Source organism: Cladosporium halotolerans, assembly GCF_011745625.1.
Source record: "Cladosporium halotolerans strain TM138-S3 chromosome Unknown Sca4, whole genome shotgun sequence".
NCBI lineage: Eukaryota > Fungi > Ascomycota > Dothideomycetes > Cladosporiales > Cladosporiaceae > Cladosporium > Cladosporium halotolerans.
The window spans coordinates 781,623-807,782 of NW_027191455.1; the positions used below are offsets into that span (position 1 = coordinate 781,623).

At 56.5% G+C, this 26,160-nt stretch overlaps 10 protein-coding genes across 10 annotated transcripts; 3 read left to right on the forward strand and 7 right to left on the reverse strand.

Moving 5' to 3' along the window:
- Positions 1-3,020: 3,020 nt before the first annotated feature.
- On the reverse strand, positions 3,021-5,781 carry dbp2 (ATP-dependent RNA helicase dbp2; the record flags this gene model as incomplete). Its single annotated transcript, XM_069370349.1, has 4 exons — positions 3,021-3,623; positions 3,678-3,806; positions 4,346-5,544; positions 5,639-5,781. 4 exons carry the CDS (start codon positions 5,779-5,781, stop codon positions 3,421-3,423), a joined length of 1,674 nt encoding a protein of 557 aa, XP_069232729.1. The 3' UTR covers positions 3,021-3,420.
- A 374-nt stretch (positions 5,782-6,155) lies between these two features.
- WHR41_01744 (uncharacterized protein) lies at positions 6,156-8,437 on the reverse strand. The gene is made up of 11 exons (XM_069370350.1): positions 8,379-8,437; positions 8,131-8,312; positions 7,991-8,073; positions 7,542-7,929; positions 7,330-7,489; positions 7,116-7,266; positions 6,999-7,064; positions 6,841-6,949; positions 6,568-6,789; positions 6,438-6,517; positions 6,156-6,383 (listed from the first exon to the last, which is right to left on the reverse strand). The coding sequence occupies exons 1-11, from the start codon at positions 8,423-8,425 to the stop codon at positions 6,345-6,347; spliced, it is 1,527 nt and encodes a 508-aa protein (XP_069232734.1). The 5' UTR covers positions 8,426-8,437; the 3' UTR covers positions 6,156-6,344.
- Positions 8,438-8,504: 67 nt separating this feature from the next.
- On the reverse strand, positions 8,505-10,570 carry WHR41_01745 (uncharacterized protein). Its single transcript, XM_069370351.1, has 3 exons — positions 10,314-10,570; positions 8,770-10,259; positions 8,505-8,715 (listed from the first exon to the last, which is right to left on the reverse strand). Exons 1-3 carry the CDS (start codon positions 10,463-10,465, stop codon positions 8,675-8,677), a joined length of 1,683 nt encoding a protein of 560 aa, XP_069232735.1. The 5' UTR covers positions 10,466-10,570; the 3' UTR covers positions 8,505-8,674.
- Positions 10,571-10,680: 110 nt separating this feature from the next.
- WHR41_01746 (uncharacterized protein) lies at positions 10,681-12,940 on the forward strand. The gene is made up of 4 exons (XM_069370352.1): positions 10,681-10,823; positions 10,891-11,173; positions 11,221-12,152; positions 12,206-12,940. Exons 1-4 carry the CDS (start codon positions 10,710-10,712, stop codon positions 12,224-12,226), a joined length of 1,350 nt encoding a protein of 449 aa, XP_069232732.1. The 5' UTR covers positions 10,681-10,709; the 3' UTR covers positions 12,227-12,940.
- WHR41_01747 (uncharacterized protein) lies at positions 12,663-13,718 on the reverse strand (the record flags this gene model as incomplete). Its single annotated transcript, XM_069370353.1, has 1 exon — positions 12,663-13,718. One exon carries the CDS (start codon positions 13,716-13,718, stop codon positions 12,663-12,665), a length of 1,056 nt encoding a protein of 351 aa, XP_069232733.1.
- An 898-nt stretch (positions 13,719-14,616) lies between these two features.
- Positions 14,617-15,597, forward strand: WHR41_01748 (uncharacterized protein; the record flags this gene model as incomplete). The annotated part of the gene is made up of 1 exon (XM_069370354.1): positions 14,617-15,597. One exon carries the CDS (start codon positions 14,617-14,619, stop codon positions 15,595-15,597), a length of 981 nt encoding a protein of 326 aa, XP_069232726.1.
- Positions 15,598-15,910: 313 nt separating this feature from the next.
- Positions 15,911-16,375, reverse strand: WHR41_01749 (uncharacterized protein; the record flags this gene model as incomplete). Its single annotated transcript, XM_069370355.1, has 1 exon — positions 15,911-16,375. One exon carries the CDS (start codon positions 16,373-16,375, stop codon positions 15,911-15,913), a length of 465 nt encoding a protein of 154 aa, XP_069232727.1.
- Positions 16,376-16,906: 531 nt separating this feature from the next.
- WHR41_01750 (uncharacterized protein) lies at positions 16,907-17,901 on the reverse strand. The gene is made up of 2 exons (XM_069370356.1): positions 17,452-17,901; positions 16,907-17,402 (listed from the first exon to the last, which is right to left on the reverse strand). The coding sequence occupies exons 1-2, from the start codon at positions 17,668-17,670 to the stop codon at positions 17,088-17,090; spliced, it is 534 nt and encodes a 177-aa protein (XP_069232949.1). The 5' UTR covers positions 17,671-17,901; the 3' UTR covers positions 16,907-17,087.
- Positions 17,902-18,196: 295 nt separating this feature from the next.
- On the forward strand, positions 18,197-21,496 carry WHR41_01751 (uncharacterized protein; the record flags this gene model as incomplete). Its single annotated transcript, XM_069370357.1, has 1 exon — positions 18,197-21,496. The coding sequence occupies one exon, from the start codon at positions 18,197-18,199 to the stop codon at positions 21,494-21,496; it is 3,300 nt and encodes a 1,099-aa protein (XP_069232948.1).
- Positions 21,497-22,087: 591 nt separating this feature from the next.
- On the reverse strand, positions 22,088-23,788 carry WHR41_01752 (uncharacterized protein; the record flags this gene model as incomplete). Its single annotated transcript, XM_069370358.1, has 1 exon — positions 22,088-23,788. One exon carries the CDS (start codon positions 23,786-23,788, stop codon positions 22,088-22,090), a length of 1,701 nt encoding a protein of 566 aa, XP_069232951.1.
- Positions 23,789-26,160: the final 2,372 nt, after the last annotated feature.

Below are 26,160 nucleotides of genomic sequence, written 5' to 3' on the forward strand. Positions count from 1 at the left end.
CGTCTCGTGTGCAGCACCTGAAGACCGCGACCCCGGCATTCGCTGCGCCCCTTGGCAATTTCCCAGCACCGCGGGCAGGGCAAAAACGCGCACGAAACGATGTCGGAGGGCGGATGCAAGCAATCGGCGCACGGCCGACACGAGACGCGCGCACAGGCGCCTCTACGATCCGGCCGTGTGAAGCTCGGGACTCGCAGATTAGTCGGCAAATGCGGCAGCCACACGAGCCAGACACCTCCAGCTGTCCCCTCGACGTTTCTGTGCTGCCTGCGCGCTGCAGCCAACCGACGACAGAGCGGAGCTTCGCTGCGTGAATTGCAGTGGCATGCGCCGCATGCTACGAGGCTGCGAGCCTGGCCGGCGGCAAGAACACCACAAACAACGTGATGCTGCCGCTGCTGCTGCACGCAAGCCCATGACGGTGGATGATGCGCCGCGGCGATCCTGCCCTGCACATCTGAGACCTGCAATAATCCCCGATTGTACCATTGTTTCCCCTTCCCAGCGATAATGGTTCTGCGCTAAGAGCGGGCCTCGAGCCACGGCCACAGTTTCCCTCGCCGCCTCGCTAGCCGACACACTCCAGATCCTGCAGATCTGCGCGTTAAGCATACCAGACGTCACGGTGGCAGCAAGCAGTGGATCGCACGGCGCTCACACGTCCCGCTCCACGGTCTGCTCCAAACCTCCTCGCGCGCGCTCGTACTACTCCGCTCCCGCCCCAATGCCCGAGCCTACACGGCCACACGGTCTGTCCAAACGAGCCCTCCTCCGATTTCTCCCTCGCTAGACCCCACCCTCCAACCACCTCAGATAGCCGAGCACGACCGCCGCTCCTCGCCGCACCCCGTGCTCGCGCCGTTTCGTAGTATCGCGCAAGCAAGAGACAACTGTTCTACTACCTGACCTAGGTACCGTTCACGCTCGCCCGCCAAGCGCGCAGAGCCTCTCCCGTCGATCCCATCTCGCGCGTTAGCCCTAGGGTCCGCGATCCAGGCACGCCGGGCCCGTTTCTTGCTTGCAGAGCGGTGCAGAAACGGCAAGCTGCGCGCGCGCGACGAAGGAGCCGCCGCGGCACGGCGGCGCTAGAGGCGGCAGAATGTAGGTAGGCAACTCAGCGGGGACCGGTGGTGCCATGTTTTGCGTGACGCGCTGTTGACGGGCGCCGCTTGCGATCGCTCGCGCGAGCTTGTCTCAGTTCGCGCAAAGGTAGTGCCGGGCTGGGTGGCTAGGGTTAGGGTTGGGGTTGGCTTGGGGTTGGCTTGGGGTTAGCAGTTCGAGCCTCGGTCGTGCTACTACCCACCTTCGACTGTCTTTCGTCGATCAAAATTGCACAGATGAATCGTTGTAGCGAGCATAGGACTTTCCTATGTCGTTTGTTAACTTTGCACTTGATGTGGATGTTACCGCATGTCGACGGAAGTTGATTCAAGTGCAACATTGGACCGCATGTGAGCTGCTTATTATTTGTACACTCTGAATGATATCAAGCCCATTGATAAGTGCGACATTGGATCGCAATCAATAGCGAACTCAACCACTGGATTCTCAACACCGACCTTTATCTCTTGCTGTCCAAAAATGACCCGTTTCAAACCATTGTGCTGTTTGATTGAGCTGTTCATCCAACCTACCGTCAACGCTTCGGCTCCATGCTCGCAACGACAGTTGCAACGATTTCCCGATTGACATGAATGCTGATGCGCATTCATCGACTACAACGATGATCATTTATCCACGAAAAAACATCACCACTCTTAAAGTGATACTTCGACCCATCTTTGGAATCGATTGCAAAAAGGTTCCGTTGCGCACTCGTCACTCGAGGGGAGCAATACGAGTATACGAGGGACTCACACACTTACAGACGATCTAGTCCAGCGCGAAGATATACCTCAGACACGTCTCACCCACAAACCAACAGCTCTTCCCCGAAGCCCCCCTTCTCAGGAACACCCAGATCAGCGACCCTGCTCCGGCCAACGCTCGCCGTGAAGCCAAGCAGAAACATGGCGAACCGCCTCGCGACCCGCTCGGCAAACCGAGAAGGATCTCGCAAATGCCGCAAGCGCGCGTCGAGCGAGAGCCGCAGGCGTGGGGTGAGAGATCCCCATATCTGCTCGCCTCTATACCGTCGTGGCCCATCAGCTCACCGGCCAGCGCATCACGGTCGACGATCAAGACGTCCATCTCCTCGCCGCGGGCAGTCGCAGACGAGCAAACCCATCCACGCCTCGTGTCCATCGAGGTGCGCGCGCCGCGCCAGCGCATGCCCGAAGCAACACCTCATCCACCCTCTCCACATACCAGCCAAAGAAAACTGCCCAGGCAGCCACGCCAATAGTAGGGCTAGCCCACCATCACCTCACTCCCCTCCCATACCATACCCTACGCTCAGAAGGTCCAGCCAGCACCCGTCCAAGACCACGCATCAAATAATCCCTCCCAAACCCTCCCACGCCCACGCCCACGCCCACGCCCAAACTCAAAGCACCGTCTCGTGTTCCCCCCCAATTCCCAAACCCAAAAACCAACCGCCCGCGTTCGACATCGTAAGGCCTCCCGCCGCCTCCCCACGGGCCACTCGGCGCGAAGCGGAGTGTCACCGGCGGAGGGTGCCAAACCTACACAATGCACACCCGCCGCGACGCCACTATTGTGCAGAAAGCGCGAGGAAGAGATGGAGAGTTGGCGCCGACATGGCACCTAAGGCACGCGGGCTGACAGGGGGAAAAAGTCGCGCCGGGGGGAGAGAGGCGTACCTGTGAGCAGGGATCAAGGTGAGGAAAGTCAATTGACGCGAACGTCTGCAAGTGTGCGAGCAGATGCAGCGGGCGAATTTTAGGATTGCGCAGCGCAGGCTGAGCTGCGCTGCGACGATGATGCTTTTCTCGCGACGTAATGATGCAGTTGCTGCTTTGAGAGGGACGTTCGCGGTGGCCGGAGATGCGCGGGGGAAGTTTGCGAGGACGGGCAGTTGTTGGTCTCAAGTTAGTTGGGCCGATGTGGGTTCTGGAAGGTGTCAGGTAAAGTATGCGGACTGATATTGTGCCGGAGATTTACTGAAAACTGAATGTTTCTCATCTTTCGTACAGGCTAGGTAGACTAATGAGCGACGTCGTGTGGCTCGACGTGCTCGACTAGAACCTGCGAAATATTGTTGCAAAGAAAGGTCAATTAAGCAGCGCCGTGAGCCTCAACAACTCACGACGACATGCAAGTAAACAAGCAAAAGAAAGCAAGCGCTCTATCCCATTTTATCGCAATTTTGCCAATCGCGGAATGCAATCAAACCCTCGTCGCAAAAACTCCGAACCAGAAGGAACGCCTTGGTGCATGCAAAATGCCAACGAGAGCATGTCAAAGAAGTAGTGGTCGGTGTGGTCAATCACAGCCTAGTCAAAAGACGAGGCAAGATATTTACCAGCGAGAGTTGCCGAGAGGAGCGGCGTTGCCACCAGACCAACCTCCGCCGCCACGACCGCGGCCACCGCCCCAGCGGCCACCACGGCCACGGCCACCACCGCCGCCGCCACCGTAGCGGACCATCTCGGCGAGGCGAGGGTCGATCTGCTGCTTGGCCTCACGGAGCACGTTGACAAGGTCACGAGCCTGCTTGGCGTCTAAATGGGTTGTCAATATCAATTGGTAGCAAGAAATTGTGCAGGGCAACTCACTGTCAGTGGTGAAGAGGGTAATGGCGGTACCCTGGCGACCGGCACGAGCGGTACGTCCGATACGGTGGATGTAATCCTCAGAGTTGTTCGGGTAGTCATAGTTGAACACGTGAGTGATGTCCTTGACGTCTTTAAACGCGCACAATGTTAGTATAAGCTTGACATTTGTAGGACGTGAAAGTTCCTGGAGCAATAGCAATCCTTTGCCGGATGCGAGATCTGTGCCAGAGTGTTGTGCGCGAGAGTTGCGACATTGACGACCCGGTCTTGGTGGCAGCCCTGTCTCCTGACAAAGGGCGCTGTTACGCTCAAAGCGAGCACATCTACATCCCGTGAGGGCCGTGAACAAATCCCATACGACAAGGGTATCCTTGGACGCGCGCAGCTGTGAACAACGCAACATTTGACAGACTCGAAGTGACCCGTTTCTCTACAACAGGAGTGCAAACGTAGAGAAACAGAGAAGGCACGGCGAAGAAGGCACTTCGCCGACAAAAGTCTCCAAGGACCCTTTGAAGATTCAAAGGAACACGAGCGGCCCTAGAGCGGAATGGTTATGTGTGCATGAAGGCGCATGAAGCACAGCTTGTTGCAGAACAGATCACGCAGGAAGGACACCAGGGGAGGGGGAGGGGTTGGGGGAGTGGTGGGGAGGTTTTCAATCATACCGATACCGCGGGAAGCCACGTCGGTGGCAACCATGATCGGGCTCTTGCCCATCTTGAATTCGTTGAGCACCCAGTCGCGCTCGTTCTGCTGCTTGTCGCCGTGGATGGAAAGCGCGGGCCAGCCGTCCTGGCGAAGGAAGCGGGTGATGTCGTCGGCAACGCGCTTGGTGCCAGTGAAGACCAGAACCTTGCTGGCCTTGTCCTCCATGATCTTCTCGATGTGCTTGAGCATCTTGTCGCGCTTCTCGAACTCGGAAACAACCTCGACCTGCTGAGTAATGCGGTGGTTGGCGGAAAGCTCCATGGAACCAACGGTGACCTGGATCCAGTTGGACTGGTAATCGGCCGCAAGCTGGCGAACCTCCTTGGGCCAGGTGGCAGACCACATGCAAGTCTGACGGTCGGGACGAATCTGGCCGATGATCTTGCGGATCTGGGGCTCGAAACCCATGTCAAGCATGCGGTCGGCCTCGTCGAGGACCAGGTAGGTAACGCGACGAAGGTTGGTCTTGCCCATCTCGAGCATGTCGATCAGGCGACCGGGAGTGGCAATGCAGACCTCGACACCTCTGGCGAGGTCGCGGATCTGCTGGCCCTTGGGGACACCACCGTAAACGCAGGTGTTCCTGATGCGAGAGGACTTGCCGAACTTGCTGACCTCCTCCTGAATCTGGACAGCGAGCTCACGAGTGGGAGCAAGGATGAGGACGATGGGACCGTCACCAGGCGCAAGAAGAGGCTGGGCGTTGATGTGGACGATAGCGGGAAGACAGTAGCTAAGCGTCTTTCCGGAACCGGTCTCGGCAACACCGACAACATCGCGACCAGAGAGGGCCATGGGCCAGCCCTGAGACTGAATGGCAGTGGGCTTGGCGAAGCCCTGAGCCTTAACCTCGTTCATAACGTAGCCAGGGAAACCAGCCTCGTCGAAAGTCTCAACGGGCCTGGGGATGTCGTTTCCGGCGAGGGTCATGCTGTTGTCCGCACGGAACTTGTCGACGTCGGCCTGGGGGCGCGCGGACACAGCCGGGTCCTCCTTGTAGAAAGACTTCTCGAACTTGGGGAGGGTGCTGACGTCCCAGTTTTGCTGCTTCAGGCCAGCACCGAGCTCGCCCATCCTGTCGCCGCCGCCGCCGCTGTAACCGCCGCGACCACCACCGTAGCCACCGCCGTAACCGCCATCGCGACCGCCGCCGTAGCTGTGAGAAAATTACGTTAGCATGAATGTTCTGTAAGGATGAAAAAAGCAGGATAAACACGGAGCTGCCAGTGCGCATAGACCTTTGGGCATACCCATCGGAATAATAGTTCTGAAAGCCGTATCCGCGGTCTCCAGGGTTATCATACCCGCCGCCGTATCCTCCGCCGCCGCCGCCACGGCCACCTCCGTAGCCGCCGCCGTATCCACCACCGCCGTAACCGCCGCCGTAAGACATGATTTTCTGGGAAGTTTGGTTCGAGAGTAAGGACCGGTCGGGCGTGATTTCTTGAAGCGAGAGAGTGGATGTGATGAGGATCACAAGATTCGCAGTCTCTATGCGAGTTGTGTCGGTGTGAAAGGGATGAAGTGATGAAGAAGGGGGGTGCGTGGGTGTGGGAGGAAGGGAGGAAGGCTGAGGCGCTGCGCGGATAAATAGCGACAGGCAGCGGCGAAGGCGCCCGACAGAAAATTGCTGACTGCCGCGCACTGACCCGCTTTCTAGTCCGGATTGGGACTAGCTCAGCCCTACGACGCCACCTACGAGCATCAAAGTCGAGACACAAGTACAATTATTGTTTGCTCAACAAATCCCCGCAAGACAGACAGGCATTTGTTGACGATAATGAGAATACCATTTCGACATGTCTGTCCTTATTTATTGTGTCTTTCTTTTCTCGTGATATCATCTCCAAGAATCCGAGCGCGTCTATCCAACATCAATCTTGCTAGGGTCCTCTACATGCTAGATTATTGCACCAAGATCCACCTGCCATGTATGATGAGGCAATGTTCCTCCCCTCAAGACTCGTTTGCCATGGCCCAGAAGCCGGTCTCCATCTGCTCAATATGTTAGCAGAGTCGGAGTTGAAGGCAAGACATCGCATAGCTCACCCTTGTCGCGTGCATGAAAATCTTCACAAGCTCATCGATTCGCTTCGGCGATTGATGGACGGCGTGTTTCTCGATCAACGCTATCACAAATTAGCACATGACAGCCGAATTGGGAGCAGGAGCCACGTACCGCAACCTGTCTTCACAGCCTCAGTGTAATCTTCAGCAACGTAGTTATTGATCCACGTGAGGTATGCATTCGGCTCTTTGGGAGGGTTGGTCGTTTGCAAGTCTTTCAGACGGCGGCCAATCATGCCATATCCGAGTAGACAAGGGAGCAGCGCAACCTGAAGTGCGAGCCAGTCTTGTGATTGACCGACGTCGAGGATGTAGCGACTGTAGGCAGTGCATGCTGGGATCCATTAACATCGGTTTCTTCCGGCTACCGCGAAGGATGACTTACCTTGACTTTCCTCGTACTTCTCCATGTCCTCCTGCGTCAGACCAAACTCTGCACACTCGCCGATGTGCAGGTTTATCTCGTGTCGGATGTGCATGACGATTGCCGCGCCCTAAGTTAGGTCAGAGAAATGCGGGCATAGTGTTCAACGCTAGACTCACACCAGCGATGTCGTCTAAAGACATTCCCTTGTAGCTTGCCAAAGCATTCGCGCGGGCAAATTGTATCTATCACGACACGTCAGCAGTAGATGTAGACTGCGGCAATTGAACACAAACCAAGTATAGGTAGTCCTGGATCATGTAGTTCTTGAAAGTCTCTCTTGGCAGGGTGCCGTCGCCCATTCGCTCGCAAAACTCATGATGCGTGTACTCGTGCCATACAGGCTTGACGTCGTCTCTTCCCAATAAATATTCGATGAAATTGCCGCTGCGATAGTCAGGAATTGCACTCTTGGGCAGAGTAGCAGTAGATAGACAGGGCACGACTCACGAGGCGAATGGCAAGACCTGAATGGAATGGAAGTGGTTCAACGGTCCTGAGCCCTTGCCAAGATTGGGACTTGTCCTGATGGCGGCCTCAACATAGCGGCAAGCAGACCGCACAGCTCGTGCAATGTCCTCGTCCCGTGCCAAGTTGCAAGCAATTGCGGCTACGTGACGGGTTAGCTCACCCCTATTCCACAGGGACTCGAAGATACTTACACGCAAGAGAACAGCCTGTTCCATGTGTGTTGTTTGATCTCTGAAATGGCAGCTCAATCACCTCTGTTGAGCCATCACGGCCTACGAGCACGTTTGTAACGATCTCCTTTTCGTTCTCTTCCTTTGCGACTTTGCCTTGCTTGGTCAATGGGAGATGGCCGCCTTTGAGCAAAACATAGGCAGGCCCAAGGGACAATAGAGCAGAAGCGAGCTTCTTGAGTCCTTCCAGATCGTCCACTTCCAATTCGGGCTTGCCAGCTTCCTTGAGGATGAGGTTGGCCTCTGGAATGTTGGGAGTGACCAGGTAGGCTTCGGGCAGAAGCTCATGAATAAGGACCTTGGTAGCAGCTGTGGCGAGGAGTTGGTGGCCACTCGTAGATACCATGACCTTTCATTGCGGTTCTTATGTCAGCGCAGAGTCGATGTATGATCCGGACGAAGATGCCTACCGGATCGACCACAGACTTGGTGATCTTGTGACTTCGCAACGACTCCGCCACCAAAGACACCGTCCCAGCCGAAGCAAGCATGCCTGAGTGCGCAAATCAGTATTCGGCCACTTTCAAATCTGTTCGCTACGCATGGATACCGGTCTTGACCACGTCGACCCCCACATCCTCAACACAGGCGTCGATCTGCTTCCGGACGAAATCGGTGGGCGTCTCATGGATCGCGTTGACACCCTGCGTATTCTGAGCGGTCAGAGCCGTCGTCGCAGTCATAGCATAGCAGCCATGCGCCGCTATGACTTTTTGGTCGGCTTCGAGACCCCTTGCGCGCTCACAGTCAGCGTTGGATCATCGTGGCAAGCGGAGGTCCCAGCTTCGATTCACTCACGCCCCGCCCGAGCTGTCTGAGCCCGCAATTACAAGGATACGCTTCATGGTTGTACGTGTGGTGGTGCCTCACATCACTTTTGAGGACCGATGACTGCAACTCGAAGTTTTGATGTTGGGGTTGGCGTTCGCTGGCGCGCAAACGAATTGACGTCATCGCGAGGCTTGTTTTTGATGTTTTGTACTACCATTCATGCCATTATAGAAGCAATTGTTTGGCTAAACCGCCGTAATTCCATTGCCAATTTGCTCTCCTGGAAGCGCCGCGCTAATCTGACAGATCCCAAGTTTCCTTCATCAATCGGATTCATCGGAGTCGAACTCCTCGTAGTTGAGGTCTGCATATCATGTCAGCCAAGTGGCCAAAGCCGTCCGAAACGCATCCAACGCACCTCTCCATAGCTGATATTGGAACCTCCCATCAAGCTTCGCAGAGAATGCATCTTTCACCAATTCTTGCTCTTCTGGAGTCAACGACGACTCCGCTTCCGCGTTGTCTACAGCCATCAACATGCCGCGGTTGCCTTCACCCAACTGATTGATGAAGACTAGCATGCCACTTGCGGTGAAGCTTGTGAGACCGGAGAACGTCAGGCTCTTCAGATTCTTCAAGCGTGCCACGCTGTCCCAGACACCGTCGGTGATACCGTAACCTCCAATGTACAGGTCTTCCAGGTTCTCCAGATGATGTGCAAAGACCTTGATGTGCTGATCGCTGAAGAAATCCGAAATGCGTGTGAGATTCAGCAGGCGAAGGTCCTTCAAAGAACATATGGAGGTCATTAGCGTGTCGATGTGGTCCCGGCCTAGTCCCTCTGGATCGGCTCGCAGCAGCAACTCACGCAGGCTTGACTTTTGGCCGATCGCTTGGTGGAAATCCTCATGATCTTTTACCAGATACATCAGGCCCTCGTTGGAATTGATTTGTAGCTTATGTAGCTGGTTTTCCTCATTCAACAGGATAGGCATGATCATGTCTGGCGCGGATATCATGTTGGAAATACTTATGTCGCGCAGTGCAGTGCAGTTGCGCAGCCAATCCACAATCTCGAGGTAGACATCGTTTTGTGAAGCTTTCAGGTCATCTGGCGGTCCGGAGTAGTTGATCGCAAGTGTTGTGAGTGATGTGCATTGCTGAAGGCACCCTAACGCTTTGGTTTCGCCATCATTTAGGAAGAGCTTGAGGCATGAAAGGCTTTTCCCATGATTGTTCAGTGCAATCGCTGTCTCTAACCCCAGATGGCAACTGCTGATGTTCTCGAAGTAGGTCAGTGTGTTGGATTTCATGCCGCTTATGAAGGCGGCGAGGTGCTTGTCTGCGTCGTGCGATGCTGAATAAATACAAAGAGCATCCAAGTGTGGGCAATTCGAGAGCAGCAAGTTGCGGACGTCCTCGTTCGCAAGCGTGCTGTCGTCCCATAAGTCCAGACGACGAAGGTGCGTCATTCTGGGCGCCCAATTCAACAATGCTGATGAGAATATGCCGCCAGGAATTGGTTCCGTCAAAGCCTCTAGCAGAGGCGATTGCTCGGTGATGAGGTCTCCGATAGCGGTAATGATGCGCTTCGTGTCGAGTCTCTTGGGCCTGTTCCTACTACCCTGTCGGACTGGTGCATCGACAGTGAGGTGGAAGCGCTCCATCGCGCCCGAGAAGAAGTTCTTCATGATTTTACCTTGTTTGAACTTATCCTCGTCGAGCAGGTAGCCAAGATCCCGTAGGTCAAGCATGCGAAGGTGTTTGCAGTAAGGATAGATGGTCTGACCGAGGGCAGACATGATGATGGTGCGCCATAATATGGACCACTTTTGTACCGCCAAGTCTTGTTCGGAGAGGGAGAGTTCTTCAAGGCCGCCGCCCTTAACGGGGCAATCGTGAGAGATGCTAGGCAGGGTCAGCAACTACAGCATCTGCAGTCACCGACAGAGCGATTCATACCGATACAATGCAGTGATGGCACCAGAATTAGCTATTTGCTTACTGCTCACGACGCAGTTGTACAGCGTATCGAAATCCGACCTAGCGGACAGCTCCGCCGAAAGCAGGTGGAACAGATCTGCTGGCAGCACTCCAACGTTGGTGCCGTCCATGATAGGGCTACTGCATCGATATTGGCAATGTGTCTTCTTGATAGTATTGATGGTCACTTCTTTGGTCGTGCTGCCAAAAGATGGGAGGTGATGATGTTGATGTTGTTGCTGCTCGCATTGATTGACCAAAGCGGAGTCGCGACAGGCGAAAGCTCAAGCGGACGACGCGCGAGACGCGCCGCCAAGGAATCCAACCCAACCTCGTCCACCACCTCGCTTTGGCATCGCGCGAAGTCACGCGGAGATGACGGTGCTGGGCTTCTCGTTAACACCCGAGGCGACGGGGCGCATATATGAGGCGCTCGTGTGCCTTGCCAAATTCGGCGAATCGGTGGCGATTGAGGCGCGTGGCGACAAGGTAGGGTCACAAGAAAGAGAAGAAACAGATACCATTAGTCACAGATGTGAGACTGATATGCCAATAGCTTACTCTCACCGCACTGAACTTGTCCAAGACAGCATGTGCGTCATTCGCTCTCGATGCGCGGTCGTTCTTCATCAGCTATGCTTTCAATGCCACAAGCCCCGCCGCAACCGGCGACCGCTTTACGTGCCAACTATACAATCGAGCACTGCAATCTGTCTTCAAAGGTCGAGCTAATGATGCACGTGGACGGGAGTTGAGTATTGACCGCTGCGATGTGAGCGTGCAGGATCGCCCAGGCAAGGCTGAGTGCCGGCTTGTGGTGAAAATGCTCTGCAAGCATGGTGAGTAGTCCACGAGGGTCAAGTATCGCGGATACTGATAGCCGCAGGGATGACCAAGACATATCGTCTCACATATGAACCTGTCGAAGTTATGCATGCTCTCTTTGACAAGACCGCAGCAACACAAGGATGGCGCATCTCCGCCAGAGTTATGCGCGAGTATGTTGAATACTTTGGACCCAAGACCGAGCAACTCGATATCTGCGCAGCAGACGGCAAAGTCATTTTTACTAGTTTCACCGAGAAGATCCAAGATGGCAAGGAAGTGCTGAAGCAACCAATGGAGACTGTGATCACGCTCCATACTGAGGACTTCGACGACTTTCACATGCAAGAAAATGTACACATCACCATCAATGTGAAGGACTTCAAAGCCATGGTCCTACACGCAGAGACACTGCACACGCCCATATCTGCGCACTTCTCCTATCCTACAAGACCATTGCAATTCAGCTACCAGAACGAAGGCGTCAACTGTTCCTTCACTCTAATGACCATGGGAGACTTCCGCGGCGCTTCGTCTACACCAAATCCCAACTTTGTCTCGACAAGAAGTAGCTCCCGTCAGCCATCGATCGCGCCAGTAACCCTGCAAAATAGGAGCACTTCGGAGATGCCGCCACCGGCTCGTCCTGCCGCACGTCTTAATCCAGACAAGACTTTATCCAGCCAGAGTCAGCGCGGGCCTTTACGACCTCAAAGCCACCAGCCACTTGTGTCTGAACCGGAGCCTGACGACGACAGTCTCTTCATGCCAGCCGGTGATGATGAGCGGACGTGGGATCCTCCCAACTTCGACCACGACGAGGAAGAGGAAGAGATGTTGGGTTGGGACGCTGGTAACGACATGCGCGGGTCAGAACCGCACCCAACCTTTCGCGACAGCGGCAGGGTGGCACCACCGTCGAAGCAAAGCCAGCAGCAACAGACACCTTCGCAGTGGGAAGACGGACTGGAACCCACGCAAAGGCTTTCACAGGTAAAGTCTATTGACAAGCTTCGACACCACTTCATGCTGATAACATGATCTAGCTGCACGGCATGTTTGATTGAAAGCAAGCAATCATCGCCGAAAGCCCCTCTTCCGCCAATCGGAGGTCGAGTGCTTTTACAGCCAAAATGCTGTGGATTCTCTCGCTACCTTGGATCCGCTAACGCATATGCCCCTCATGTCCAGTGTACGATCCGATTGAAGGTGCTTCGCACTTTACGATAGCATCATGACGTCCGCTTCTTTCACCAACGAGCCAGGGACGAATCCTTACTCGAAGCTGTCGCTTGATTCTGCAAATCCGTGTACTGTGACTGCTCGGATTCGCTGCAGTGCACTGTGAGCCTTCTTCGCCCTGAATGCTTGGCCGCAAAATGCGATTACGCCGCCCGTTACTCCGGTACGCAATCACAAGCTGGTGCAGGACCGCTTTGATATCGCGCAAACGCACTAGCAGAGAAATTGGAGATGATCCGCATCTCCTGTATCGACGACCATTCACCCTCCAGAGGTAGCGATGAAGCTCGTTGCGCATCCAGCGAAAAGACCTGCTACCTTTCCAGAGACACGGATCTCGTTGAAATTCCCTTTCACATCCCCTTTCGCGTCAATGTTCTCTCCACAGTTTCCATGCTCTCCCCAGCCCCATGCTAGCACTCTCCCGTCTTGTGTCAATGATATACAATGTTCACTGCCAGCGGCAATATTCTCCATTAGTGGGAGATCCTGCGGAGGCAACTGGCCATGGTCATCACGTCCCCAAGCGACTACTCTGCCGCTTTCTTGCAACATATAGACGCTGCCCCAAGATGCATTCACTTCTTTCCTATCAGGAACTTTCGACGGGGCTTGCGCCTTGACCTCAAACCGGTCCCTTCCGTTAGGCCCCAACATGGCAACCTCCCCAACATCCCGGCTTCCGACCAGGCAGGTAAAGTCTTTCCCGCAAACAGCTCTCTCGACCCGAAACCCGACATTCTCAATCCTTCTGGGCTTCCACGCATCTTCAAGCGTTTCGCCTAATTGCCCCTTGCGCCCTTTTCCCCATCCCCAAACTTCACCGTCGTCCAGAACGGCAACGACGTGCGCCATGCATGCAGACAGCTGCACGATGCGCGTGCCTGCAGGCGGGAAAGCAGGGACTCGGGCCATAAGCTTTGCCTCACGCACTCCCTGTCCTAGCCCCAGCTCGCCGCTGTCACCGGACCCGCAGACCCAGGTCTCTGCTCCGTTGTTGCGTGTGAGCATAGTCGCCGACCACGTTGCAGCTACGTCGTCCCATTTTCCAGCACGGCCGTCGGGTTGGAAGATTTCTTTGAATTGTGCTTCTGCTTCGCCATCCTTAGTCCCGCACCTTCCATCGCTGTTGTCGCCGGAAGCCCAGGCGCGGCCGTCACAGCTCAGGACGACGGTATGATTGCCACCAGCGAGGAGTCGTTTGATCCCGGATGAGAAGATCTCCTTTGAAGCGAGGACAGCTTGAGGTACAGCGACGTCCTCATCGTGCCCTAGACCGAGCTGGCCTGAGCCGTTGGAGCCAAGAGCAAAGAGCATGAGTACGGATTTTTGAGTTTCGCCTAGAGGTGTGATGGAAGTGCGAAGCAGGTTAAGCTGGATGTCTTCACGCCATCCAGAAGATGTTGTTCTGATTCCTGTTCGTTCTAGCACGTGGCGGTGGATTTGTTCGGTAGGACTGACCCGGTACTTTACTTGATCTAAAACACTGGTATTGTACGAATCAGGACAGCATTGTTCAGTCGTTCGTGAGCATGAATCGCGGAAATCTGGAGAGTCGGTGCTTTGACGTCACCCTGGTCAATCGGGTCGCGACGAGGCCGAGGCATAGGTCTTTGAGACCCAAAGAATGCATGTATTTCTTGATTGTACGGAACGCTTCTAATGAACGCATGATATCCGACATATACTCTGACACCCATGTCAACTCCGAAACACACACTGTATCATGATTGCTCGGCGTGGTCATCTCGCCTGGCGCCATCCCGCACAGAAGCGAGACCCGATCGCAGATCGTCCTCTCTCGCGCCGGCCAGCAAGCCGCTCTCGCTTCTTGCCTTGCCGTCCACTACGGTCACTCCACCACCGGTGTTTACGCCTGCCATGTGACCTTGACCGCCAGCAACTCCCACACCCACCCAAGTCGCTCTCTCGCGTTGCTCCAATACCGTCCGTCCCATGCACTACGCATAATCATCTCAAACTCCACCACGCCAATCCCTGGCCTTCCAAACCGCTGACTAGCCCCGAACCCGAGCATGGCACCGGCACCGAGCTACGGACGCCATACCACGACTTCTTCTTGAAAAGCAGGAGAGCCGCAGCCTTTCAGAGTACCTGTTCAAACAACGCACCACACTCCTTTCACATTGCGCAACATCCGTCCTAGAATCACCCAGTAAACATAACATAAATATTCCCACGCTCCCAAACAATAATGGCCCAGAACCCGCCCTCGCTCGAAGCCAAACTAGTCATCCTCGGCGCGCAGTCCGTGGGCAAGACCTCTCTCGTGCACCGCTACGTCAAGAACAGCTTCATCCCGCCCAATCGCTCCCAGTCTACCGTCGGCGCCTCTTTCCTCACGACTCGCGTCCACGACCCGGAGTCCGGCACCACCATCCGCTTGCAGATCTGGGACACGGCCGGACAGGAGCGCTTCCGCAGTATCTCAAAACTCTACTACCGCGGCGCGGACGCGGCGATCCTGTGCTACGATGTCGGCGACCGCTCGAGCTTCGAAGAGATGGGACGATGGCTGGCGGAGTTAAGGGAGCATACTAGCGGGGAGGGCAGTCCAATCGTGGTGCACGTAGTCGGGACAAAGACGGACCTGGTCGCGGCGGATCCGAAGAAGAGGCAGGTGCCGTTCGAGAAGTGCATTGGGTACGTCGCGGAGCAGCTGTACCCTGCGACCGTGGCGGCGTCTACGACAGGGAAGGCGGACGGTGCGGCGGCTGCGATTGGGGCGTTCGGTAGCCCGCCGCCGCCGCCGGCGCTGACTTTTGGAGGGATCGATGGGCGGACGGTGCTCGCGAGCCCGCAGAGCAATCGCTCGAGTGGATTCTGGGGCAGCGATCCGATTTGGGACTGCTGCCATGAGGTCAGCTCAAAAGACGGGGAGGGAATCGACGAGGTATTCCGCGTTATCACGCGAAAGCTTGTCGAGCAGCACGCGAGGAAGATGGAAGCATTATCGGATGCACAATCTCCTGGCGTGGACGGACAGGGAGGCGCGCCGGGCTACTTTGATCTGCCTGGCGCTGGGCAAGGGAGCTTCAAGCTTGGGCACGGCGACAAAAGGAGGAGCTGGCTAGGTTTTCCGACCACTCCTGGAGGGCTGACGAGTGGCAGCTGGGACGAGGGCGACGCAGAAGTTGAGGGCCCGCGAGGCATACGGAAGGGGAGGTGCTGCTAAAACCGCCCGGCACGATGACAACTTTATTTTTGGAGCGAGGTGTTTCTGGCGTTTTGATCCACGCATGGGAGGACTATTGTCTTGTGGGACTCACGGCGTTATGGCAAATGGGATCGGCTCGCGATATGGACATGTAGAGAGCCTCGCGGCGCGACGACAGGTATCGTCGTTGCTAGGATATACACCTGTACAACTTGAGAGCTGCTGCGCTCATCCAGGGTCATCTCACATCTCAATGCGGAACTCAAGCTTTGAAAAGTAATCATAGAAGCTTGAGCATCGGCCTTTGCCGAACGAGTCTCTTGGCCCTTCGTTACCTGAGCCTGTTGCCAGCCAATATGAACAATGCAAAGATCATTCCTTGCCCAGCAAAGAAGACTCCCGTCCTAATCAACGCCACCTTCCTCGTTTCTCCGACCGTGTACGCCCAGCTGTACAGCACCCGACTCATCAGATATCCCAGACTCAGTGCATTCAGTAGGCCCTTGCTGACGCCCGCAGAATTGCTAGCCACGACTGCGGCAGCGAAATAGCCAACATTCTCCAGCCCATTGGCCTGCGCGGCTTCGGCGCGTACGATCCGGTCTCTAGTGGTGGAAGGGAGGGCTTGGTCGGCCTTTGCTCTGTCGGCAAGAGCGCGTGGCAGGACGATATCGAGAGGCTTCTTAGTTGTGCTTGTGTAGAGGTAGGCGGCATAGAGGCGAGGGAGAAGGCAGACGATCCAGGAGATTGGAAGGGTATAGAGGGAGAAGTTCGTCTGGTTCAGGAGGGATGACATGGTCTGGTCCACGCAAGCATGTAACGGTTTGGCGATGCGGTACTGAGAACAGCTGTTCGTTTGAGCGTAACGGTGTCGTTGGACCTTCCAGACTAACCTTCGAATATTTCGGCGGCCTTTAGGAAATACACGTACGGCTAGGCACGCGGCCTTTGTCGAAGTGTGGTGAATTGGCGCATGATAAGAATCGATCGATGCAAATCCCACCTATCATTGCGCTGGCGAGCCTACTTTCCTGCTGAAAATCTCGTGCCACTTTAGCGACTGCCTACTTATCGATGGAGGGTGCCAAGGCAAGATCAAGCGAAGAAGTGGCGTTGGTCACACAGCAGGGAAGATGGCGCCAGCGGAAGCACGAGTGCAACGATTGCTCGGGTCGCTCGGGTAGCAGCCTATCAAATGACGAGGGTCATGAGAACAATGATTCAGGTCCAAATGTGAGCCTTGTACCCAAAATTGGGCTGAAATATGAGGCCACGGTTGGACAGTACAATCTTGTCCATACGGCTGTCCAAGTTTTACTTTTTCCATAGGCCACCGCCAGTCGGAAAGCGAGCATGCATTGAGAGAAATACGATCGTTGTGAAGGCTATGCCAGAGTCCAATACTATTGAACAGCCATGCCTTGGAAGGGGCTGATATTGGCGCGCATTAGACATCCCCATGATGTGATTCGGGACCAGTATCGTAACGTAGAGTGCAAATGATCAGCTCAGGCATTGAATGACCAGCCCGCAACCTTCAGCATCTCATTCACTTCATTGTCTCTAAGCACAAACTCCCATCCAGCCTTTTGTTCTAATTGAGGTTGCGCCGCTCGATAGCCGTAGACGTTGGTGAACGTCCATGTTTTGCCTTCGAGCTCGTGGCCTGCCTGTGGGTGGAAAGTGAAAGTGATCCAGCATAGCACCGATGTCTCGCTATAAACGACGCTTGTCACCCCCTCGAGAGTCATGTGGCAACCGAGATGTGATGCGATATTCTGGCGCATTTCTTTGGCAATCAGCGCCGTCGCTGCTTCTGGTGACTAGGCCAAGTGTTAGCTTAGATGGAGCTATGAGAGGCAACGAGCGTACTTCGAGCGTCGACTTCTCGGCATTGGTCAGAATGGTACAACCCGATGTGTAACAACGGCCAGCGTTAGTGGCAACCGTACGATGATTCTCGTATGAACAGGAATCGGGCGTGTCCCAAAATGAGCCGTACGTGCGCGCGAAGGATTCAGCTTCTTGCTGTATGCTTTGCAACATGATGGGTGATGTTGGGCTTTGTCTAAGAACAGAACAGCTGCACATCTGGCTGCGAGCAAGCGTTCATGATATGGGTCGACATTTTGAGTTTGATGTTGCGCATTCGCGACGGTGTATAGCAGCACCCGGCAAACTATATGCGGTATCCGCGTTTGACAGCGGCGTCAATCTTCGGATAGCGGTCTTGGCGGGGTATGCCTGCATTGCGGTCTCCAGTCGTGCAACCGAACATGTACTTTGACATGCACAGCGCACTACTTCGACGAATGTCATGTCGCTCGGGAGAAGTAGGATCGTGCGCTGGTGGAGTGCAACCTGAAGACAGCCCTAGGCGTTGGGAGGCCTGAGGACTTCCGTCAATGACGCTGGAGGGGGCTTGGCCGTGCTGGCATACGCCCAGGTGTAGCCTCGAGGCAGCATCTTGACCGAAAGAGTTACGTGGTGGCATAACCACACCTTTTGCCTTGTATCCTTGCCCCGTCTTTTAGGACGTCTCTTCCAACACTTGTCTCGCCAATGCCGTGAAGCGACGTAGCTAGCTCGATCCCTTCCCTGCTCGACTTCCGCCGACATGGCATCCGCCTACCCTTCTTCCGCTCTCCCCCACAGAGGTGCCGCCCACCGAGGGTCACCGGCAGCTTCCAATGCTCCTCCAGGCACCTTTCTCCCAGGAACCAAAGTTCAAGTTGGCAATCACCGAGTGATAATTGAGAAATACCTGTCCGAAGGTGGTTTCGCCCACGTCTACGTCGCCCGGATTCCCCGGGACAACAACAAGTATGAGGTTGCAGTGCTCAAGCGTGTGGCGGTGCCGGACAAGGACCATCTGGCCAACATGAGGACGGAGGTGGAGACTATGAAGAAGCTGAAAGGACACCGTCATATTGTCACATACATTGACAGCCACGCCAGTCAACTCAACGGAGGAGGCTACGAAGTGTTTCTGCTGATGGAATACTGCGGAGGAGGAGGGTTGATTGATTTCATGAACACGCGGTTGCAACACAGGTTGACCGAGCCTGAAATCTTGAAGATCTTCGGCGACGTCGCAGAGGGCGTGGCATGCATGCACTACCTTAAGCCGCCTCTTTTGCATAGGGATCTCAAGGTGGAGAACGTACTGATTTCGAAATCGGACTCTGGAACTCCAATGTACAAGCTTTGTGATTTCGGAAGCACTGCGCCCCCAAGAGCTGCTGCCAGGACGACGGAAGAGGGACGTTTGATCGAAGAGGATGTACAGAAACACACCACCATGCAGTACAGGAGCCCGGAAATGATCGACGTGTGGCGGAAGCAACCGATAGATGAAAAGGCGGACATTTGGGCGCTCGGCGTACTGCTGTACAAGCTATGCTACTACACGACTCCTTTTGAGGAGGTTGGACAGATGGCCATCTTGAACGCCAGCTTCAAGTACCCTAGCTACCCTCAATTCTCGGAGAAGCTGAAAAAGTTCATTGGATGGATGCTCAAGGAAGACCCGAAGAATCGTCCGAATATCTATCAGGTTGTCAAAGAGACTTGCGGGATGCGTGGAACGCAAGTCCCGATCAAAGACATTTACGCCGAGCGTACCCAGTCTGAGGCCCGCAGAAATCAGACCTTGCCGCCAAACGAAGGTTCCACGTCCTCGCCAGGCCCGATAGGACTGCAGAAGGCAAGCTCGAAGATAGAAGCACAGCGCATACCCGACATCGCGCCTATGCGAAGAGGACGACCTACCGCCGTCTCGCAACAAGCGTCAAACTCAGCACAGCCAAGCCCATCCCCAGCCAGAGGAGATCCATTCGCCGCTCTTGACTCCAAGAACTACGAAGTCCGCGCCGGTGCGGTGGATGAGCTGTCGAAGAGGTTCCCGAAGCTGGACGACTTCTCGATCGCGCACGATCCGAGTGGCCAGTTCCAGTTCGACAAGAGCCCGCCTATAACCTCGCCACCTATTCAGAACAATGTCGATGAGCGCATGACCAATGCTCTTGCAGATGACTTGTTCGCATCCTCTAAGCCGCAAGCCGAAGCGATCAAGTCACAAAGCACAACCCAGCTAAACAAGAAACCAATGGCACCGCCTGCGAAGCCAAAGATTGCGGATCGCGTCCGTGACTTCTCGCAGCAGTCTCCTCTCATGCATCAACCCACACCTGTTAGGCCGCAGACAAACTACAAATCCACCGCAGTCGGCAGCTCGCCACCGCCTCCTAAGCCAGAGAAGCCAAAGCCGAACGACAAACCTGCGTTCAAGATGCCTGAAGTCAGCAAAAGGCCCATCTGGAAGGTGCCCGACCATAGCCGGTCGACGAGTGTACCGAGAGTCCCTGAATCACTCACACCCGATGCAGAACCTTCACAGACCAAGCTCCAACTGCCGAAAAGGCCGGGCATACTGGACACCTTCCGGTCAAAGTCGTCGACGACTGTTGCTTCGGCAAAGTCACCTACATCTTCCAGGCCGTCACTGGAAGGGCACCGTCCCTCGCAATTGGAGCTTGCCGATGAATCATCAATCACAAGAGCCCAGTCTGTTCAGCCCCGCCAGCGCCCGAGCAGTGCATATGTCAGCTCTAATCTCGAATTTTTGCGAGACCAAGAGGCTGCTAGGAAGTCCTCGGTCGAGATTCGGAGGTCCATGGACAAGACTCGTAGCCGCCAATCGAGCCCTCGTCTGATCGCTATCGATAGTAACGAGCAGATTCCCGACCAGTCCAATATTGAAAATGATCTCGATTACCTGCGAAGCAATGAAGAGGCAGATTCCAGCAATCGGAGACATAGCAGGCACGGTGTTTCAGGCCACAAAAAGCGATCGAGCATACCGTCGATTTCGAACGCTAAGAACATATTTGCCGGACGATTTGGTGACGCTTTCAAGCGATTCGAGCACAACCCGGGCGAGGACAAGACCCAAGAGGACAACCGGCCAAGAACGCCGGAGGCAGCTACATACGGCGACCCCTCGCAGAACCTCTCGCCCATCCAAGGCTCCGAGCCAACGCCAAGCAGATACACCGAAACCAGCTCGTCCATCGACGAAACCGAAGACATCCCCCCCCAAGTCAGACGAGAGCTCGAACGCCGCCGACTCAGCGAAGAAGAGAAGCGCGTCGCCGACGCCGCCGCCCAATACCGCGCGACCCTCACCTCCAACGGCACCGGCTCCCAGCCCAACCCCAGCCGCGCCAGCACCATCCAGCGCCGCGTCCAGACCCTCCTCGAAGAAGGCCAGAAATCCCCCGTCGCCCCGCGCACCGCAGAAGGCTACGGCAAGTTCACCGACCAGCCCGACCAAGAATCCCAACCCCTGCCGCCCCGGACCTCCTCGCGCGCAGGCCCCAAGCCCGCCGCCCCGCCCCCCCTCCGCGCCCCGCCCTCCGACATGTCCGTCCCGGGCCTCGCGGACCCGCGCGTCCGCCCGCAGCAATCGGGCCAGGCCCTCGCGCAGGTCACTTCCGCTCCGCCCGCGCCCCAGCACCAGCGCGTCGTCTCCCGCCCCAGCGCCCCGCCGAAGCCCAAGGTCCTGCGCACCGCGCAGTGGCCGCCGGCCGAGCCGCAGGCGCAAGCAGAGCCGGCTGCGCCCCTGCAAGCGAAACCAACTGCTCTTGCGGCGCTGCTGGCGAAGGACCTCGAGGGCGTGCCGGATTATCCGCCGCAGGGGTCTTCAGGTTCCGCTGCTGGGCCTGCTGCGCGGGGAGATGGCGCTGCTGCGTTTGCGCAGGGCGGCGGTGGTGGTGACGAAGGGGTGCAGGATCTCGAGGCGGATTTCACGGCAAGGTATCCGAGTTTGACGGGGATTGAGATGGTGGAGCGGGAGATTGGGGGTGGGAGGTGTAGCGTGGGAAGTGTCTCGAGAGATGTATGTAAGGAGGTGTGATCTATGCATGTATGTGTATTCGGAAGTGCCTTCACATGTAGGAGGTAATGGTGGGAATGTAATGTTTGTGGCGACGTTCAGCCACATTGCTTCCACGAGTGCCCCTTTCCGCAAATCATCACACATGTACGAAGTGACCCACGAGAAATGGTAAAGAGATATGATGTGTGGTGTATCAGCTCCAACGAGCCCAAGTCTATTAAATTGCTATGTTCTGGAGTTGCGAAAGTGGAAAACCCTCCTGTTCCTCTCCCTGTATCTATGTTCCCGAAGACGCCATCGCTAAGAAAGTGAAGGTTGCAAAAACCCACCCGAGCCAAGTCTGCGGGTCAAATAATGGAAAAGGGTATCAAGAAAAGCGACAAAGTTGTTCCCATCCACCGGAGTCAAAGCAGAAAAAACCGAAGTCGTTGATCGTTGATGTTTGTCCGAAAAGAAATATCCAAGAAGAGTGAGGTGTCGTGAGGTCGTTGATGTTGTTGCTGGTAGGTGTTCGCAATCTCGATAACATTAAGAATGGGCGATCGCATGCCTTTATTGTTGCTCATCGGACGGTTCTGGAGAGCGCGATCGCGAGCCTTCGTCCTGCGACTAGCGGACAGACAGCGTCGGGATGATCGTGCTCTCAGGTTGCATGGTGGTCCTGACAGCGCGGCTGGTTTCGCGGTCGGTGTAGCCAGGCGGCGGGGCGTCGAGGGTGTCACTCCTCTCCAGCGATCTGTTCCTAGCGTAGGGAGGAGAGGCGGTGCCCTCGGAAGCGGGCGCAGGCCCAGCGGCCGGGTTGGCGAGGCTGCGCGGGGCGAAGAAAGAGGAGATGTCGTCCTCGACGTCGGTGTTCATCACGGCCGAAGAGACAGACTCGCGGCGGCGGACACCGTCTTCTTCGTAATCGATCGGCGGCGCCGCGGAGACTTGCATGGGAATGCGCAGGTCGACTGAGCCGCCGAGACCGGCGGTCTGCAAAGACAGACTCAAGGCGATGGTGTAAGTGCGGCTGATGAGGCATGAGTGGAAGGTCGGCACGAAGGAGTGCTTGGTGTTTGGCAGCTCGATGGGGACGACCATCTTGGCGGTGAAGAAAGCGGAGCCAGGGGTGTATGTCGAGCTAGGCGCAGGGATCCAGCGCTTTTCCTCAATCGACGCAGTGCTATCGCGACGGCTGGAGGGCTGACTTGCAGCATCGGCCTCCTCGAGGCGCCAATCGAACTTACCGACGGCGCGAGACGCAAGTTCCATGTTGCAGCCGTGCATGCCCTTCGACGCATCAAACTCGCCATCAGCCTTTTTGGGCACATCATGGCGTGCGCTGGTAGAGTAGTAAGTGCGTGTCTTCAGCTTGCTGGTCAACCTGTCCAGGCGAGGAGGCTGCTTAACCCCCTTCGCAGGCTCGAAGCGGAGCATGATCGTGGCCGAAGTCTCGACGCGGGAGTGGCCAAGTTCGGCGTTGGCGGGAGGAAGTTGGGCGCTCTTTGGCTGGGCAGCCTCCATGACCAAAGTGCCAAGCGGACCCATGAGCAGGCCTTTCTTGAGCTTGCGCTCCTTGCGGAGGACGTACTCGGTCTTGACATTGTCTTCGATCATGCCCTTGACGTCGAGCGGAGGCGTTTCGTCAAAAGCAGGCACCACACGGATCCTACGTGCCTTGGAGGCGACGTGGGTGCGTTTCTCGGGGTCTCCGCCGCCGCCGAGCTTCGTGATGCGCGCAAAGACGCCATACCTAATGCTTGCCATTTCGGGCGTCATGTCGTCCAAAGTGCCGTCTTTGCTGTTCAATTCCTGGTCTCCCAGCGAAGGTGGCAACTGCAGGTGCAGGTCTCTGACCATGTCATTGTTCACCTTGTGCTTGCAGACCCTGTCCAGCAGAGTCTTGGGCACGCGGAAGAAGAAGCCAAATTCGTAGGTCTTGCCAGCCTTGAGCGTTCGATCAGCCCGGTCGTCGGGGTAAAGACGGTCCAGGTGTGGCTGGCTCAGGCGCAGGAAAGTGTGATACGCCTCCGAGCGTCCGCTGATAGCGGCAGCGGTCGTGTTCCTATCAACGTGCGTCTTAGACGTGCCAATAAACTCGATCTCGACGTCGTCGAACTCGGTGTCAACCGCTGGAGTGATGACGACTGTGCCCTGGATTCTGTCCATGGTAGAGTAGATTTTTCTGCGGCTGTCGAGGTGGATGCTGATATCTGGCTTGGGGTTGTGCACAATGTTGCGCAGCTTGCCTGGAAGGCCGGGCATGCTGGGCAATTGGATCCCGGCAACGCCGTTGCCGTGATGGTTGTTGTTGTTGGTTGCGGACATGGTGATGGATGCGGCCAAGCGGCTGCTTTATGATGGGGGTAAGGAGAAGGGTGGGATGATTCCTTGGGGTGGTCGCGAGCGAGGCTCAGCAGCACCTCCAAGATCACACGAGCAGGAAGGACCAATGGGCTGCTGTGCCAGTGCTGGAGATACGGAAGGAGATAGCTGTGTGTAGCTGCTCCCCGCACGTCGTGGCGTGGCGATCAGGCCTGTTATGGGATGACTGCTGGCGGAATGAAAATGGCCTACCTGGTGGAGGGTGGCGGGCTCCGGCCCTTTATATAATGTTTGCGGCGCGCGACGGTGGAAGGGCGGCCTGGTCGATGCTAGGGCGTGCGTGCGAGACGAGCGCGCCCGTCACCCAGCAAAGGGCTGGAAAGGGTTCGAGTTGAGTCAACCTGACGGGCGAATTACGCCTCGATGCGCGCGATGCCTGCCAGACTCCGGGCGCGGGCCCGCCAATGCGCACGCCGCCGCTTCCCCAGGCTCGCCAGGCTTGGAGCCCGCTGACGAGCCCACTCAGCCCTAGCGCCGCCCAGCAGCCGCCCACCATCGCCGCATCGCTGGATCTGCGCCGCTGCTCAGCTCAGCAACACCGACAACCACCACCTCCACTCCCGCTTTCGTGCCTGATCGCCCACAGGGCGCGCTGCGTGTAGAGCCAAGGGCGCATGCTTGATAATGTCCTTCTTTTTGCGCGCGCCCATTCTGCCTGCTGACCTGCCAACCCGCCCGTGACTCTGCGCGCCGCCAGCATGTGACGCCGTCCGTTCGCCTGCCACCCACCGCCCTCCACCGCTCGCCAGGCCTGTTGCGGCAGGCGAACGCGCGTTGGTGCGCGTGTATAGCAATCGCTCACGAGCGTGTGTCATCGCCGTCGCATAGGTCAGGGCCAACCGGGGCAATAACAGCGCGGGTGGATCTCAACAAAACGCCATGCCGCCGTCTGCTTTCCCCATGAAGTCTGGCGCTCACACCGAACGCCGTACCATCAGCGGGCAGAAACTTCTCGCGCTCCGCAGAACCCACGTGGGCGCGCTCTGTCGCCTCTCCGCCCGGCGCTGCCTCGTCGGCATACCGGTTCAGGCGTGCGGAGGAGGCGTCGAGAGCGCCTCGTTCCCCTGCCTCGACTCAGCGGCGTGGCACGGCTCTCGCTGCCGGACGCCATCGTGAAGGCATCGTGACGGGCACGTCCTCGCCATCTCCCGCCCGCCGCACGCCATCGTCACACTATACCGCTGCCTCGCTGGCTTTCTCCCCCTCCAGCCTTGCTTCGGGGTGCGCGCGCACCGCGGAGTTGGTACCTTGGCAAAGCCAGCGCCCAACACCGTTGTACTACCGGCACAGGGCCGCCGTCGCGGCTTTTCTCTGCAAACAGCCTTCTCGTGGGACATTCTTAGAGAGGCGAACGGACTCCGGTGCGGCTTGCTCGTCGACGCCGTCGCGGAGCTCGCCACTCTGCCCGACATCGGTAGATTATTACCCCAGAGTCGAGGCCCTGAAGGCTCTTTCGTGCCAGACTCCGCACCCTCGCCGATCAGGAAATCGAATGCGACGGCCCTACTGTCCGTACCCTCACGAGCTTCGTGTTCGCGACGATGCTATTCACAGCATCCGTCGTCGTCGCCGTCGTCTGCCTTGCTCAGGGCAGGGCGAAAATCCCTTCCCCGAGTTTTTCGTCATTCCCGACGGCAGACTTCGCTCCCGCAGCGAGTCAATCGCGCCTCCCGCGCAGGTATCCCCGTCATGTACTTTTCCTCTCACCTTGATGACAACGATGGCGTGACTCCCAAACTCCAACCATGCATGAAGCACCCGTCGATCACCAGGCCGTGATCCGTAAGCCAACTCCGTCACACCGCACTCTAAATCGCGAGTCTGTTACCAGTCAATCAATCAATCACTCAATCAATCAATGAGTGGTGATTTGACCCCCAGCCATCACAGTCGCTCCATCAGCGAGTGGTATAGACGTTGCGCTGCGCCCGGCAGATCTGCCTGCCCTGCGCGGCTAAGAATTTCCTAGGGCGACGACCGCGGGAGTGTGCTCGACGGGCAGGACCCACAAAGCTTGGCGCTACTGAGGCCCCAGGCATGCATGCAGGATACCTTAAGTTCACTTCAAGGCTTGGTTTTGCGTGCTATAGGCGCGTCGCGAGAGTGGTTGGTGGCCGTTTGGAAAAAAGCTCGTCGGTGCTCACCGCTGAATGTCGTTGCGACGACTTGCGCATTGGTGGAGGGATTTCCTCGAAATGTTTTCCGTTGCGGGCGCGCAAAGACTTTCCTGAAGAGGCAAGTTGGCTGACGCGGGTTTACCTCACTTGGTAATGATGGAGGCTCGACGTGATTTCCATTCTGGGTGCAAGGGAGCA

What these genes read in the sequence shown, in the direction of transcription:
- WHR41_01750 (XM_069370356.1), bottom strand. Translation starts at nt 17,670, where the DNA reads ATGTGCAGCTGTTCTGTTCTTAGACAAAGCCCAACATCACCCATCATG. An exon ending in CCGAGAAGTCGACGCTCGAA is followed by an intron (nt 17,403 to 17,451) that starts GTACGCTCGTTG and finishes CACTTGGCCTAG; the next exon opens with TCACCAGAAGCAGCGACGGC.
- WHR41_01746 (XM_069370352.1), top strand. Translation starts at nt 10,710, where the DNA reads ATGACGGTGCTGGGCTTCTCGTTAACACCCGAGGCGACGGGGCGCATA. An exon ending in GAAAATGCTCTGCAAGCATG is followed by an intron (nt 11,174 to 11,220) that starts GTGAGTAGTCCA and finishes TGATAGCCGCAG; the next exon opens with GGATGACCAAGACATATCGT. An exon ending in CCACGCAAAGGCTTTCACAG is followed by an intron (nt 12,153 to 12,205) that starts GTAAAGTCTATT and finishes AACATGATCTAG; the next exon opens with CTGCACGGCATGTTTGATTG.
- WHR41_01744 (XM_069370350.1), bottom strand. Translation starts at nt 8,425, where the DNA reads ATGAAGCGTATCCTTGTAATTGCGGGCTCAGACAGCTCGGGCGGGGC. An exon ending in GAAGTACGAGGAAAGTCAAG is followed by an intron (nt 6,790 to 6,840) that starts GTAAGTCATCCT and finishes AATGGATCCCAG; the next exon opens with CATGCACTGCCTACAGTCGC. An exon ending in GGCTGTGAAGACAGGTTGCG is followed by an intron (nt 6,518 to 6,567) that starts GTACGTGGCTCC and finishes AATTTGTGATAG; the next exon opens with CGTTGATCGAGAAACACGCC.
- WHR41_01745 (XM_069370351.1), bottom strand. Translation starts at nt 10,465, where the DNA reads ATGGACGGCACCAACGTTGGAGTGCTGCCAGCAGATCTGTTCCACCTG. An exon ending in GCCATCACTGCATTGTATCG is followed by an intron (nt 10,260 to 10,313) that starts GTATGAATCGCT and finishes GACCCTGCCTAG; the next exon opens with CATCTCTCACGATTGCCCCG. An exon ending in CCAATATCAGCTATGGAGAG is followed by an intron (nt 8,716 to 8,769) that starts GTGCGTTGGATG and finishes CATGATATGCAG; the next exon opens with ACCTCAACTACGAGGAGTTC.